At 59.4% G+C, this 15,375-nt stretch overlaps 1 protein-coding gene across 4 annotated transcripts; it reads left to right on the forward strand.

The window, feature by feature from the left end:
• The first annotated feature begins 125 nt into the window (after window positions 1–125).
• On the forward strand, window positions 126–15,375 carry PWP2 (PWP2 small subunit processome component). 4 transcript variants are annotated; one of them, XM_036443719.2, is made up of 21 exons: window positions 127–242; window positions 1,932–2,044; window positions 3,372–3,466; window positions 3,746–3,845; window positions 4,560–4,703; window positions 5,546–5,681; window positions 5,923–6,152; window positions 6,478–6,621; window positions 7,073–7,143; window positions 7,586–7,722; window positions 8,154–8,302; window positions 8,487–8,634; window positions 8,871–9,021; window positions 9,958–10,138; window positions 11,327–11,474; window positions 12,331–12,439; window positions 12,687–12,752; window positions 13,669–13,887; window positions 14,066–14,216; window positions 14,492–14,566; window positions 14,775–15,375. In XM_036443719.2, exons 1-21 carry the CDS (start codon window positions 225–227, stop codon window positions 14,956–14,958), a joined length of 2,769 nt encoding a protein of 922 aa, XP_036299612.1. In that variant the 5' UTR covers window positions 127–224; the 3' UTR covers window positions 14,959–15,375. The 4 variants fall into 4 exon arrangements, with proteins under 4 accessions (XP_036299614.1, XP_036299613.1, XP_045441244.1 ...); XM_036443721.2 differs by lacking the exon at window positions 14,492–14,566 and having other exon boundaries at window positions 126–242; XM_036443720.2 differs by lacking the exon at window positions 12,687–12,752 and having other exon boundaries at window positions 126–242.

A 15,375-nucleotide genomic window follows, 5' to 3' on the forward strand; every position in this document is an offset into this window, starting at 1 on the left:
ATGCGGCGGGCCTGCGCAGGCGCGCGACTCCAGGGTGGCAGGGGCGGGGCCCGAGGGCTGAGGCTCCGCCTGTGGGCGGGGTTTAGGGCGGGGACTCGGCTTCGGGCGGCGCTGCACCTCCGGGCCGCCGGGGGCGCTGTGGCGCGGGGCCGCGGTCCGGCCCGGAACTTGTCGCCAGCGGCGAGCGGGGCTACGAGACTGGCGGCACACGTGCGGCGGCCGCGATGAAGTTCGCGTACCGGGTGAGCACGGGGAAGCGGAGGCGGGGGTGTCGGTGCTGGAGCCCTGCGGCGTGGGGGACAGCGGCCAGCGGTCCAGGCCGGGGCGGACTCGGCGTCCGGCAGCGCTGTCTCCGGCGAGACCCGAGGGAGTCGGGCCGCGGGGGTCTGAGCGCCGCTGCGGCCTGGACCGGGGAGGAAGGCGGGCCGGGCCGGGCCGTAGGCGGCGATGTGGGCGGGTAGGCCGGCCCGGAGGTGAAATCCCGGTGACCAGAGCCCCGTTGACGGGGAGGGGTGCCGGCGCAGACGTCCACGACCTGTGCCGAGCCCATCCCACGTCACTCTTGCTCCGCTGCTCTCAGGACCACTGACCCAGTGCCGACCCGCTGGTCCCATGTTTACTTGTGACAAGGAAAGGAGGCAGGGGAAGCTGTTGCTGATATGCCTGTCGATCACATGTTGCTACAATTAGCTACTAGTAAACTAACCCGTTGTGGTTCTGGTATAGCTCAAGTGCAAAATACTGTGCCACATGTTAGCATGTATCAAGAGGAGCACTTAGTAAGAACCGCCCAGACGTTGAGACCCTTGTCTTACCCAACACTCTTCTGTGACCCAGATCCCAAGGGGCTTCGCTGCCCTTCTCCCTCCCATATCCGGACGACATGCAGGGGCCTCTCCATTCCTGGCATTGCCTCCCTGGTTGGGACACCCCACCTTCTGTGTGGAGCCTCACAGAAACCCAAGTGGCTTCCCTGTTTCCCCTCTTGCCTCCATGGTCATTGGAGTGGTTGTTAAACAGTAGGAATTGGCCGAAGCCGGTTTGGCTCAGCAGTAGAGCATCGGTCTGCGGACTGAAGAGTCCCAGGTTCGATTCCGGTCAGGGGCATGCACGTTGGTTGCGGGCACATCCCCGGTAGGGAGTGTGCAGGAGGCAGCTGGTCGATGTTTCACTCATCGACGCTTCTAGCTCTCTACCTCTCTCCCTTCCTTCTGTAAAAAATCAATAAAATCTATATATTTTTTTTAAAAAAAGTAGGAATTGGATCACAGCAAGCCTCTGCTTAAAACCTTGGGTGACCAGGCCCCCGGGGGCTCCCTGAGGTTCTCGGCCCTGCAGGCCTATAGCTCCCAGTGCTGCCTGGCTGGTCTTCGTCCAGCTTCCAGCCCAGGAGTCCCTACCTGAGATGCCTCTGCCTCTCCCACCGCTGGGGTTTGCTGTCTGCGCTTCACTTGTGTGCTCTAATGGTCTCCTTGGCCCTGCCTGCTGCACAGAGAGAACTGCAGGGAACTCTCACATGTGGTTGAGTAAATGAATGAATTAATAAATAGAATGCTGGCAGGCTCTTCCTGTGTTCAGGAAGCCTTGAGTCCAGAGTGCACTTGGGGTGGGTACAGCTTTCCTCCTAAACGTGGGCCCTGTTCTCTCCTTTTCCTGGCAAATACCTCCTGTCTGTGGGGGCTGCCCCAGTGCTCATGGTGTCCTCAGCCACCGCAGTGGGAGCTCGGGCCCCTTGGGGGTGGGCTCACTTCTCTCTCTTGCTCAGGGCTGGCTGCAAAGGTGCCCAGTTAGTGTCCCAGGGGGTGACTGGAGGGAGCCCGGGGTGGCCAGGGTCCTTGTGGGGGCTCTGCACCACCTTGATCAATTTTGCCACTTAACCCTTTGAGATTCTGTGTTTTCTTTGTATGAAGACAACTTTGCTTTCTTTCCAGTTTTCAAATCTGCTGGGGACAGTCTACCGGCGTGGAAACTTAAATTTTACGTGTGATGGAAATTCAGTGATCAGTCCTGTGGGAAATAGAGTCACTGTGTTTGACCTTAAAAAGTGAGTTCGTAAGCCCCAGACAGTGTTGCTCAGTGGTTGGAGTATTGGCTCATGCACCGAAGGGTCTGGGGTTCGGATCCTGGTCAAGAGCATGTGCCTGGGTTGCAGGTTCGATTCCCGAGCCCTGTTGGGGCACATGTAGGAGGCAACTGCTCAGTGTGTCTCTGTCTCCATCTCTGTCTCTCTTTTTCCCCCCCTCCCTCCCTTCCACTCTCTCTAAATACCAGTGGGAAACATACCCTCTGGTGAAGATTAAAAAACAAAGTATTAAGTTCCTAACCCTAAAGTCATGTTAACAGCAGCAGTCATTATACAATAGTTTTGCATGTAAAAATCAGCGGTGTTTCCTTAACTTCCTCTCAATAGTACACCTGTTCATTAGGCAGCCTGAGGCGGAGGCCACAGGATTACATGAGTGGATGGGTCAGCAGGGGAACTGGCCGTAGGAGTCCCAGTTTCTTCATTCTAGTGCTTGAGCTGTACCCCGTGAATCGAGGTCATTGCCTTCAAGGTACAAACCATGTGTCACTGGGCTAAATTGTGTGGGGAAGGCACGAGGGCGTGGACGCCTGCCCAGTCAGCACAGTGCTGCTGTGTTTGTTACGGGAAGGACCCCTGCATGGCGGGCGGTCACCCCTTCCCGGACGTGTGCGGCCTGAGCACAATCCTCCTGATGCAGGGGCTGCCTGGGTCTCCCCCGTTCTGAAGGCCGCGGTGTCCCTGCCTGGAGGATAGGACGATAGTCCAGCCCTTCTCCTTGCTGCAGCGCCTAGAGCAATGCCTGCTCAGGGCATGCCCAGGGCCGGCTGCTGGCACGGTCACTGCTGGCACTGTTTGTTTAAATGACATCTGACGGGGGCTCTCTAGAGTAACTATCAAACACTCACTGAAGAAAAATTAGGGAATAAAATAAAGAACAAAATTGGAATCCAACTCAGCCGTTACCTGTTTTTGACATTAGTTATTTTTCCATTTTTGTGCAATTTCTGTAAAAATAGTTTTACATGCATGGATGCGCTGTCTTTGGTTCATCTCTCCTGTTAATCTCTCTTGTGTCCAGTTTTCTGACTTTATACATGTGTAGGGTTTGGAGGAGCAGTCCTAGAGGCAAACTTGACACATCCAAAGCCCGTATTGTAGGTTTTTAATATGCTGTGCCAACTTCTCCCAGGGATTTGTCTTCCTTTCCCTTTAGTGAGGAGCAAAGGTTTTCGCCGAGCTCTGGCCCAGGGGCAGGAGGGTGTGGTGGGGGCAGGTGACCTGTGGTCCTGGCCTCCCGGTCTGACAGCATGAGGCCAGCTTCACGGCTCTGGTTTTTGTCTCCCAGCAACAAGTCCAACACTCTGCCCCTGACCACTCGGTACAATGTCAAGTGTGTGGGGCTGTCCCCAGACGGCCGACTCGCCATCATCGTTGATGAAGGTAACCGCCATTGACTGAGTGGTGCAGGGTGGTAACGGGTGGCACAAGTTGTGGGAGGGGGCAGGCGTGGGCATCAGGGTGACACAGCTGATTCCAGGTCCCGTTGGGGTGTAGGCCCGCACGCTGGGACCTGGGTGTGGGGAGGGGGGCAGTGGTGGGCGTGGTCCTTGGCCTGGAAGTGGGGCTGGGCTTCAGGTGCTGGAAGCCCACAGAACTCTCTGCAGTTTGGCTGTAGGTCAGGTGTCCCACGGTGGCCACTCCCTTCCTTCCTTCCTGCAGGGGGCAACGCGCTGCTGGTCAGCCTGGTCGGCCGGTCCGTGCTCCACCGCTTCCACTTCAAGGGCTCCGTGCACAGCGTCTCCTTCTCGCCTGATGGCAGGTGAGGGCCTCCGGCTCGGCTGGAGCTGGCTGGTGCAGACCTGGGGGGCGTTTTCCACTCAGGGCGTCCCCGTGGGAGCCTGTGCTGTGCTTTGTGTTGGCAGCCTAGACAGTTCTTGAACCCAGTGATCCCGCTGGGTCCAGGCTCCTGCGGGGCTGCCCACGTGGCCCCTCCGCCCCTCCTGCTCCGGGCTGGTGGGCACACGCCTCCAGACCCTGGGGCTGTGAAGGAGCCGCCAGCTTCAAAGTCACCGTGAGGAGGCCGTGTGGGGACAGGTTCAAGGCCCGAGGGAAAGGGGGCTGGTTCCGAGGCTGCTCACGCCTGGGCTGGCCTGGATGTGCGTGGAAGGGGCGGCTCTGGTTCCGCTGTGAGTCTCCTGTACACACTGAGAAACCCCCTCGCCAGCATCCAGGTCCTGCCTGTCCATCAGGGCCAGTATCTTCCTTTCGGGTCCTCCCAGGGCTTCGGCAATGGGGTTGGTGGGAGGGAGCGCCTGAGGGAATATGCTCACGGCGACGGTGTGGCCACTTCCCTGACTGCCCGCCGGTCCTCCAGCCTGGGTCCCCCGGAGCCAGTGAGGCAGGCGGCCCCCAGGTCTGCCTCACCGGGGACTGACCTCAGAGCAGGCGGTCTGTGCTTCTGGGCCCCCAGCTGGCCTCAGGTCCGGCTGGTGTTGAGTGTTGGTAACTACCGGGACTACTGTTTCTGCCACAGGAAGTTCGTCATCACGAAAGGCAACATTGCTCAGATGTACCACGCCCCCGGGAGGAAGAGAGAGTTCAATGCCTTCGTCCTGGACAAAACCTACTTTGGGCCCTACGATGAGACCACACACATCGACTGGACAGACGATTCCCGGTGAGCCTGGGTGGGGCGGCCCTGGAGGCGGGGGCGGCCCGGGTTCCATTCTGAAACGCCTCTCCTGGGCCTGGTGTGGGGCTGGAGTTAGAGCCACACTGCTTGGCATTGGTCGCTGAACCGGAGAGCAGGATCCCCCCAGGCGAGGGGAGCTGTAACCCAGTGCATTGGCCAGGTTCATGCCAGCACAGGTCTCAGGAACATGTTCGGTGGGCAAGTTGGCAAGCCTTTCCCCGCCTTCGTGCCCAGGTGGCTATGGCCTGATTTTTCATGGCCGCCATCCCAGAAGGCACCTGAGAGTGGCTGGCTTTTTCTCAGCTGCCCGTCGTTCTGCGTTCAGGGAGAGATGAAGTCTGGCGGTGGCTGCTGCTTTGTACGGACCAGCTGGCCTTATAGATCCCTGGCCTCCATTGAGGGCGGGAGAGCGGGGACACAGCCCCCAGGCAGCATGTCGGTGGGAGACAGCAGTCGCACGTTCCTGGGGGACGGGTCTATGGGAGAAGGTTGGGGTGCCCCGAGACCAGGCCTTCTCTGTCATTGCCATAAGCAGAGTTTGCCCCAATTAGGATCTTGGGGTGGGGGGGAGGGCTTCAGGGAGACTTAGACAGGCTCCCCAAGCAACACCCAATGGGCTCTGTGATCGGCTCTTGGGACTTCGCTGGCTGACCCTGTGAGGGCCTGCTTTTCGAGGAAGAACAGTGACATGTCCACCAGGGCTCCAGGAGTCGCCGAGATGGATGTAGCCAGCACCCTGGCCTGTCCCCACTCGTCACCCTGGGTGTCCGCTGTGCTTGGGGCAGCGCTCAGCTGGGAGCCTGGGAGTGAGCTGTCTCCTCTTCCAGGTGCTTTGCGGTCGGGAGCAAAGACATGTCCACGTGGGTGTTTGGGGCCGAGCGCTGGGACAACCTCATCTACTACGCGTTGGGCGGACACAAGGACGCCATCGTGGCCTGCTTCTTTGAGTCCAACAGCCTAGACGTACGTTCCTGCAGCCCCCCAGAGCCCCGGGTCCCGTCCCTGTAGATGTAGGTGCCCCTCCCCTGCGGTCCTCCTGGGTCAGTTGGTGAGTCATGGTGGCTGTTGGCTGCCCGTTGGGAGTCATCTCTGATGTGCGTGGGAGGCTTTTTGGAGCAGGTAAACAGGGTTCTTGTGAAGCTGCCTGTGGAGGGCGTGGGCCTGGGTCAGGGTGACCGTGCCCACCTTGTGCTCCCACTTGCAGCTCTACACGCTCAGCCAGGACGGGGCCCTGTGTGTGTGGCAGTGTGACACCCCCCCTGAGGGCCTGAGGCTGAAGGCCCCCAGGGGCTGGAAGGCAGACCTGCTGCAGAGGAAAGAGCAGGAGGAGGAGGAGGGAGAGGAGGAGGAGGAGCGGGAGACCACCATCCGAGGGAAAGCCGCGCCGGCCTCCGAGGAGCAGCAGGGCAAAGTGAAGTACTCCCGGCTGGCCAAGTAGGTCTCCCGTCCACAGAGCAGGGGCCTCGTGCTAGAACAGGGCGCTCCTGTGGACTCCGGCCTCGGAAGGGACCCCGGCGGGGATGTCACGGGGCGAGGACCCAGAAGCACAGAACAGACCGCTCCTCCTGGGCCCGTCATGGGGAATCCTGGCTCGTGGGTCCCAGGCACAGGGAGGCTCGGAGTGGGGAGCTGAGGATGGGAAGGGAGAGGGGACTCGAGGCAGGACAGTGAGGGCTGGCTTCCCGGGTGCCCACCTGGAGCGGACGCTCTGGCCCCAGTCCCAGGTGGTCCTTCCAGCTCTGCTGTCCCCCGTCCTTAGGTACTTTTTCAACAAAGAAGGAGATTTTAACAATCTGACAGCTGCAGCATATCACAAGAAGATCCATCTCTTGGTCACCGGTTTTGCTTCTGGAATCTTCCACCTTCACGAGCTCCCGGAGTTCAACCTCATCCACTCCCTGAGGTGGGTGCCTCTGCTTTCTGAGGGGCCATTGGCGGCGGGACAGGGGAGGCCACGCTGTGCCTGCCCTGCTCTCGGGCCCTGAGTGGCCGCAGGCCTGGTGGCCGCGTGGGCGGCTTCCCAGGACACCGGCCTTCCCTCCGTCCTGGCCAGGCGCTGCTCCCTTCCCTGGGCTTTGGTTCCACCTGTGGATCTCAGCGTTTCCCCTTCCGTCCTGCTCTAAGGAGCACAGAGAAAGCTAAAGTCCCTAGTTCACAACATTACGCACCTTCGAGGGCTTGAAGGCAGGGCCGCGCTCCGGGGCTGCCCGGGCTTTGCATTGAGTTGTTGGCACAAGGAGGGAGTGGGCAGGAAGTGTGTAGGCCGGAGGGCTGGCCCTGGTTTCCGGTGGTAAGCTGGCCACCGAGGGTGGGGAAGGGGCGCTTGTGCTCACGGAGTCCTGCTTTCTGCTCAGCATCTCAGATCAGAGGGTCGAGTCCGTCGCCATCAATAGCTCCGGGGACTGGATCGCCTTGGGCTGCTCAGGTTCGTCCTCTGCTCGATGGTGTGAGACAGGAGTTTCCGCTTTGGGGCACCTGCCAGTGGTCCCACCTCGGTCCCTGGCCCTCCTCCCGGCTCTGGGAGACGCCTTCCGGGGCCCGCTGTGAGCGGAGGGGGCCAGCGGTGGCTCTGGTGACGGAGCGGTCAGGGAAACTTCCAGAACAATGGCTTCTCTGGCGGGCTGCAGTATGGGGCCCCTCTGCACACTGGTGACGGGAGGTTGGGGTGTCTGCTGGGTCCCCTCACGCAGGTGGACAGGTGGAGGGTGATGGCGGCACCTGCCTCAGAGTGGGGTAGGCTCGGTGCCAGCATGAGTCAGGGCTAGACAGACCTTTCCTCCCCCCGAATCTCACAAGCAATGGGTGCCTTCGTCTGCCCATGGGGCGGGTGCTGTGATCAGGTCCTCAGCCCCCGGTGTGCCCCTCAGGCCTGGGCCAGTTGCTGGTGTGGGAGTGGCAGAGCGAGTCCTACGTGCTCAAGCAGCAGGGCCACTTCAACAGCATGGTGTCCCTGGCGTACTCCCCCGACGGGCAGTACATCGTGACCGGCGGGGATGACGGCAAGGTGGGCTGTTACCTTGGATTGGGCTGGTCGGCGGGGAGGGAGCATGGCCCGGGTGGAGGAGCTGTGGGGTCCTTCCCTGTCCTTCCCCCTGCACATTGGGTCACCGAGGCACTGGGCGAGGCCCGGCTGCGGGGTTCAGCCCAGGGCTTGCAGGCCCGCTCGCCTATCTGGGCTCATGAAAAGGCATTTACAAGCTCACCCGGATCCCAGTGGGGTGGGCTTCCACACTTGCAGCTGCTTGGCTGATGGGTCTTGGATGCTACCAACCACCATCTGACTAGCTATACTTCCAGAATGGCACAAGGCCCCCGACAATCCCCCAGCCCTCCCTCACGGGAGGAGGTGCGGGGCAGACGGTGTCCACATGGGTGTGTGTGTGTGTGAGAGAGAGAGTGAGCCCAAACCGGGACCCGCCGGCTCACTCCCCACAGGTGAAGGTGTGGAACACCCTCAGTGGCTTCTGCTTCATCACTTTCACGGAGCACTCGAGCGGCGTCACTGGCGTGACCTTCACCGCCACTGGCTACGTCATCGTGACCTCTTCCATGGACGGGACTGTGCGGGCCTTTGACCTTCACAGGTGACCTTTCTGCTCAATCTCTGGCTCAGAGCAAGCTGTTCCTCTGCTGGGCTGTAGAGTGAGGCTGAGGGTTCTGGGATTGTCAGGCAGCGTGTGGTGTGGGCTGAGGCTCGGGATGGAGCCATAGCATGGGCGGCAGGGGCCTCAGCGGGCGATGTCAGCTGGGCTTCTCTCTCCGCGGCAGGTACCGGAACTTCCGCACCTTCACGTCCCCAAGGCCCACCCAGTTCTCCTGTGTGGCCGTGGACTCCAGCGGGGAAATCGTTTGTGCCGGGGCCCAGGACTCCTTCGAGATCTTCATCTGGTCCATGCAGACAGGCAGGCTGCTGGAGGTAAGGGCTCGTCCCAGGAGCTGCGCTCCAGAAGGTTCTGGTGGTGGGGGACAGATGCAGGAGGGGCAGAGGTCACTGTTAACTCTAGTTTTCTGGCCTTGCTCCCTGCTTTCCTCATCCTACAGCCCTGAGCGCTGAGAAGGGCCGTGTCTCAGCAGCCACAGCACCTGTGCTCCCTGTCCAGCAGGGGTCCGTCCGCCAAGCTCATCTCAAACCTCCTTTATGAACTGTTGTAGGTCCTGTCTGGCCACGAGGGGCCCATCAGCGGTCTGTGTTTTAACCCGATGAGGTCGATCCTGGCCAGCGCCTCCTGGGATAAGACAGTGCGCCTGTGGGACATGGTGGACAGCTGGAGGACCACGGAGACGCTGGCTCTGACCTCCGATGGTAAGCTACACCATGGGCCGAGCGGGCAGAAGTCCAGGCTCGGGTGGGAAGGCCTGGTCTCAGTGCTGGTCCTGCCTGTCCCAGCTGTGTGTTTGGGTGTAAGCCTGGGACTCCCAAGGGCCCCACAGCTGTCGGGGTTGGCAGCCCAGTCGGGTCACTTTGCATCAGGCTCCCCCCTAAGAGTGAGCTGGGGCCTGGCTGCAGGTTCCTGCCACTCTGCCCTGGCCGGTAGGTTAACCCTTGTCCACAGGAAGCAGTAGGTGCGGGGGGCCCCACCGCAGGCTGGGTGGACCCGCCACCTGGAGCCCCCCCACCTATGTTTGTGCACGAAGTTGCCCCGTGCACAGCCAGCGGAGTGTGGACGTCCCATCTGGGGCTGCTTTCCCTGCGGCAGCAGAGTTGATTGGTCACAGCAGAGACTGGACTGTTTGCTGTCTGGCCTGCATAGAACTCATCAGCCAACTCCAGGTCCCTGGGGGCTTCTCTGCCCCCTCCCCCACCTGCCTCTGGTGCAGCCTCTTCCTAGCCGGCCTCCTCATCTTTATGGGGCCTCCACACTGGCCTCCATCTCCAGTTAGTCTGTTTCCAGTCTGTCCTTTAGTCTCATCAGAATCACCTTTGCCGTGGCCTGTGTGTGACTCCCCTGTGCCCTCCCGCCAGCCAGGCTGGCCCTGCTTACTCCTCCCTGGACCCGTCTGTGGCCAAGACTGGACCCCTCGCACTGGCGCCTGTCTGCTCGTGTAGCTGATGTGGTGTGAGCTGTTGGTGCTGAGGCCTTCCTCCTGGGGCGGAGCATCTCAGGGAGAGCTTGTGTGTCCCCATCTCCGCCCCGGCCAGGCCCATCCCTCAGGGAGCTGGCAGCGAGGACAGCGAGGGTGTGGCCCATCTGCTGGAGCCTGGCTCTTCCTCAGGCTCTGATTCTCCATCTCTTTTCAGCTCTGGCTGTGACCTACCGACCCGATGGCGCAGAGCTGGCTGTGGCCACGCTGAACTCGCAGATCACCTTCTGGGACCCTGAGAACGCCGTGCAGACGGGCTCCATCGAGGGCAGGCACGACCTCAAGGCCGGCAGGAAGGAGCTGGACAAGATCACTGCCAAGCACTCGTCCAAGGGAAAGTGAGTGCCTTGCTGGGGGCAGGGCGTCTTTCACCCGGGGCGTGCGCCCTGGCACTCAGGAGCCTGCTCAGCAGAGGGATCTCTTCCCCCTCACTCCCCAGAGGGGCACGGAGCCTGTGCTGGGGTTCTGTGTGGGTCAGTAGATCGTAGTGTCCCCCACCTCGGCCGTGGGAGCAGCGCTGCCCTGAGCACTCAGGTGTGTGGATACCTGCTCGGCTCTTGGAGGTCTGTTCCTAGGAAGGAGTTGCTGGGTGACTTGGGGCGACGCTAACTTTGAGGAACTGCTAGATGGTTTTCCAAAGACGCCGCACCATTTCCTTGCCCCCCAGCAGTGGGAGGGTTCCGACCTCCCCACGTCCTCACCAGCACGTCCTGTGCACCGTTCTGCATCGCAGCCGTTCTGGCAGGGAGCTGCTGCAGCTTGAGGGCGTGTTCCCCAGAGCTCAGCGCCCTCACTTCTCTGCACCAGATGGCAAAACTCGTGGTTCTGATTTGCATTTCTCTGAGGACTGACATTGTTGAGCATCTTTTCATGGGTCGGTTGGGTTGGTCATTCGATCGTCAGCTTTGGATAAATGTGTCTCCAGAGCATTTGCCCATTTTAATTGGCGTCAATGAGAACGGAGTCTCTCATATCTTCAAGATACAATGAGAGACTTAGCAGATAGTACAATTTGCAAATATTTTTCCCATTCTGAGATTGTCTTCGCTTTCTTGATGGTGTCCTTTGAAGCACAGAAGTTTTTAATTTTGAAGACATCTATTTACCTCTGGCTTCCCAAGGACACTCCCTGATTTGAACCACGTGGTCCTTTTGTGTTGAGTTGTGCCTCCCAGGAGGCTGCGGTCCATGCCCGACACTGAGGGGAACAGGACTAGAGTTGTAGACTGCAGGGTTAGTGTGCTGTGTGTGCAGGGTTCGGGTCCTGTGTGTGCAGGGTTAGTGTGCTGTGTGTGCAGGGTTCGGGTCCTGTGTGTGCAGGGTTAGTGTGCAGTGTGTGCAGGGTTCGGGTCCTGTGTGTGCAGGGTTCGGGTCCTGTGTGTGCAGGGTTCGGGTCCTGTGCGTGCAGGGTTAGAGTCATGTGGGTATCTAGGCTGTGAGCCACAGAGGCTGCTGGGGAACATGGTGGGAGGACCACCTGTCGCAGGTCCCGGGTGGTGACTAAGTCCGAGTACCCTGCGTTGCAGGGCCTTCACCACTCTGTGCTACTCCGCGGACGGCCAGAGTGTCCTGGCAGGAGGGATGTCCAAGTTCGTGTGCATATACCACGTCAAGGAGCAGATTCTCAGGAAGAAGTTTGAGATCTCTTGCAACCTATCGCTGGACGCCATGGAGGTGAGTGAGCGGCGGGGGCTCCATAGCACAGATCTGTGGGCTCAGTACCCAGTGTGGGGCGGGGCAGGGCTGTGGTGTGAGGGCGTGTGGCCAGGATGGGCCTGGCAGTCTGAGGGAGCAGAGCCAGCCCCTCTCCCTGTGCCTGTCCCCCTCACAAAGGCCCTCGGGGGTCCTCTGAAGGTTGGGTTAGAGAACCCAGCCCCCTGTGGCAGCAGGGACTCCTACCCACCAGCACTGGGCTCTGGAGGAGGTTCTGCCGTAAAACTGGCTTGATGCTGTCTCCTCGGTCCTGTGTCCTGTGCATGTCCTGGGCTGGTTTCCTTAAGTGTTATACACACAGGCAAAGGCGGAGAGGCATGCTCCCCTCCCCACCTCTTACGGCGATACCTGGGTGTCCCGACCTGCGGGACAACAACGGGGGCACGCAGGAACCACCTAAGAGAATGAAACAAACAAGGAACTCGAAAGAATGGAGGCAAGACAAGGTTCTGATCAAGCCTCAGTTTTATTCTTTGAAATGGCTGTATTTATACAGCAGAGACAAAGGGGGGCAGGGCCGCCCAAGCAGAGGGGTCCTTGGCAGTGTCCATGGGGGAGGATCAGGAAGGGGAAGTTGCAAAGATGTTAACATTCCAAGGTGCAACATTCCAAGGCTGGGCTATCTAGGGGGGAGGATCAGGAAGGGGAAGAGGCAGGAAGACAGGAGATGCTAAGCCCCAGGTTAATCTTATCTTCTGGCCAAGCCCTCAGGGCACCGAGTAACTTCTGCTAGAAGGAACTTAATTCTATTTCCTTAAGACTAAGTTGCTTGCCTCAACTCTGCTGGCTCCCAACACCTGGGGTTTTACTCCTCTAGGAATTTTTGAACAGAAGGAAAATGACAGAGTTTGGCAACCTGGCGCTAATTGATCAAGATGCCGGAGAGGAGAATGGAGTCGCCATTCCGTTGCCAGGCGTACGGAAAGGTGAGCAGAGGGTCCTTGTCCCTGTGGGCTCTGCCACAGCAGGCTGCCCTGCTCATTGCCGCCCTGGCTGATGTCTGAAAACTCCCTGCGCACGTGTGTCTGCTGGAGGCTGGGCCGCAGGAAGCCTCCCTGACTTGCTGTGAATAGGGCTGGAGGGCCAGGGACAGGCCTGCCACCTGGCCGGTGAAGGGACTCGCCTCATAAGGGATGTGCTACCCTGTAACTGAGTGGTTCCTTTGATTTCCAGGTGACATGAGCTCGCGCCATTTCAAACCCGAAATCAGGGTGACTTCACTCCGCTTCTCTCCCACAGGTGAGCCAAGCAGGGCGTTGTTGGTGCTGGAAGGGGTGGGGGTCAGGCATGGACCCACATGATACACCATGCCTCTGCTCCCACGGACATGTCGGTCTCAGTGTCTGACTAGCTCTGTCTGAGCTGCGCTGTCCCCCGTGCGTTAGGCATGGTCATCTTTGTCCTCTCTGGAGGGTGGTGTGACAGCTGTGACCTCAGACAGGCTGGGCTTGGGGACGGGGAGGCAGGCACCTGCTCTGAGCACCCTTCACATGTGCCAATTGGGACCATCCTGGGGGGCCGCTTTCTCGTCTACCATCCTCTACCCTGCCCCCCCACCTAGTGTCCAGCAGACCGCCTCTGACAGCTGTGTGGAGGTGTCAGTACCCCGAGGCCTGGGCCATTTGGGTGTGCAGACCAGAACATGACGGGGTGGTGGTGGGTTGGTAGCTGACACTCTCCAGCGTGGAGTGGTGACAAGGACCATAAGGTGCAGAGCAGCACGTGGCACAGTGCCACTGTGAGCCAGCAGTACCGACCGCAGCCGAGAGGCAGGGCTGGGCCACCTGGTTTTACAAGTTAAGTGTTTACAGACCAGCCATGCCAGTCTGTTTGCCCTTTTTGTCTGGGCACCGTGGTGGAGTTGAGACATTGCTGCAGAGACCACATGGCCTGCAAAGTTGGATGTATCTGCTGCCTTTGCCATGCCTGCCAGGGTAAACAGGTGGGGAGCACCTCTGTGTCCGCTGCCACGTGCACACGGTGCGGGAGGACGGCTGGCACCAGTGACCCGGGTGCTCCTCCCAGAGGAGGACGTCCCCGTGCTCCTTCCTGTGCTGCTGCATCAGGGACCACGCACTGTTCGGCGCCTGTTCCTTAAATGAGTGAGGAACAGGAGAGGAACTGTCTGGAGCCATGTGACTGCTTCCTTTCACAGGGCGCTGTTGGGCAGCCACCACCACCGAGGGGCTCCTCATCTACTCCCTGGACACCCAGATGCTCTTTGACCCCTTTGAGCTGGACACCAGCGTCACCCCTGGGCGGATCCGGGCGGCACTGCGCCAGAAGGACTTCACCAGGGCCATCCTGATGGCCGTGCGGCTCAACGAGAAGCTGCTGCTTCAGGAGACCCTGGAGTCCGTGCCCTGGGATGAGAGTGAGCGCCAGGCCCGGCTGGGGCAGGGCTGGGGGCTGGAGCTGCCAGGACCCTGCACCCACAGCTGCTGGTCAGGCTCTCGGGTTCTGTGCACGTACAGAAAGGGCATGAGCCGCAATCGGCTTTCCTCCTGGTTTGAGTTCTTTGCAGAGTGAGCGTGGGTTTCCTTCTCTTACAGTTGACGTTATCAGCTCCTCCCTCCCCGAGTTGTACGTGGAGAAAGTGCTCGAGTTTTTGGCTTCATCCTTCGAAGTGTCTCGCCATCTGGAGTTCTACCTCATATGGACTCAGAAATTGCTCATGGCGCATGGACAGAAGCTGAAGTCCAGGTACAATGTGCTTACTACTCATTCGTCTGCAATTCCTGTCACAGCCGATCTTTGCAGATGAAAAGGGAATCTTAGCATGCAAACATGGCGTGAATAGAGGTCTTGATGGGGGTGCACAGCATGAAGTGAGGCCTCTGCACGCGTGTGTGGTGTGGTGTGAGGCCTTCAGATGCACATGCATCACGAACGGGGGCCTTTACAAGCACACACAGCGTGACGGGCGGCCCGCGGGGCCTCTCATAGCCGCTGAGCACTGAGGGGAGTTTCCTTTCCAGAGCAGGGAAGCTGCTGCCGGCAGTTCAGTTCCTTCAGAAGAGCATCCAGCGGCACTTGGACGATGTTTCCAAACTGTACGTTCTGCCAGCGTCGGTGGGCTGGGTCGGGGGCTATGTCATCGCCAGCTGAACCACACCAGGGTCCTCTCATTCAGGGATAAGAGATACCACAGCTGGGTATTGTCAAGTTTGCAGAAAGGGTGGTGGGTGCCGGTGAGCCGGCGTTTCTGGTGGAATAGAAGTCACTCCTGCTTTCACTAACGCGACCCCTGCCCTTTCACAGCTGCGACTGGAACCGCTATAACATCCAGTACGCTCTGGCAGTTTCCAAGCAGCGGGGCGTGAAACGCCCCTCGGAGCCGCTGGGAAGTGAGGAGGAAGCCGATGCGTCTGATGATGAGGACAGTCTGCACCTGCTCAGTGGAGGACATCGGGATGGGGATGACGGGGATAGACTGTTGGTGTAAAGCTGGCTGCGTTGCAACCCCGTTCATTTCGGATAAGACTATGGAAGAAAGATCCACGGCTGTCTGGTCCCAGGCAGTGAGTGGAGGGCAGTCCGGGGAGCTGGAAGCCACCACTGAGGACTCACTCTGTGCAAGAACACAGCATCAGAGTGAGCGGACCGGTCAGCTCGGGCTTGGCGCCCAGGGCTGGCCCAGGACCTGAGGGTATGAATAAAAAAGTGCTGAGCGCCTGCTACTGAAAATGCCTTTTCAAGAGGCAAATAGGCTCATATTTATAGACTCATGAACTTTGTATGAAAGTTATTTATATTTTTAATATGAAGTTTTAATGGTACATTTAGGGATGAAAAAGATGGGATTTTCTAAAATGTAAATATGGATTAAATCTGAACTCTGAATTAAAATGTTTATAATGTA

This window comes from Pipistrellus kuhlii, unplaced genomic scaffold (genome assembly GCF_014108245.1).
Source record: "Pipistrellus kuhlii isolate mPipKuh1 unplaced genomic scaffold, mPipKuh1.p scaffold_m20_p_2, whole genome shotgun sequence".
Classification (NCBI taxonomy): Eukaryota; Metazoa; Chordata; class Mammalia; order Chiroptera; family Vespertilionidae; genus Pipistrellus; species Pipistrellus kuhlii.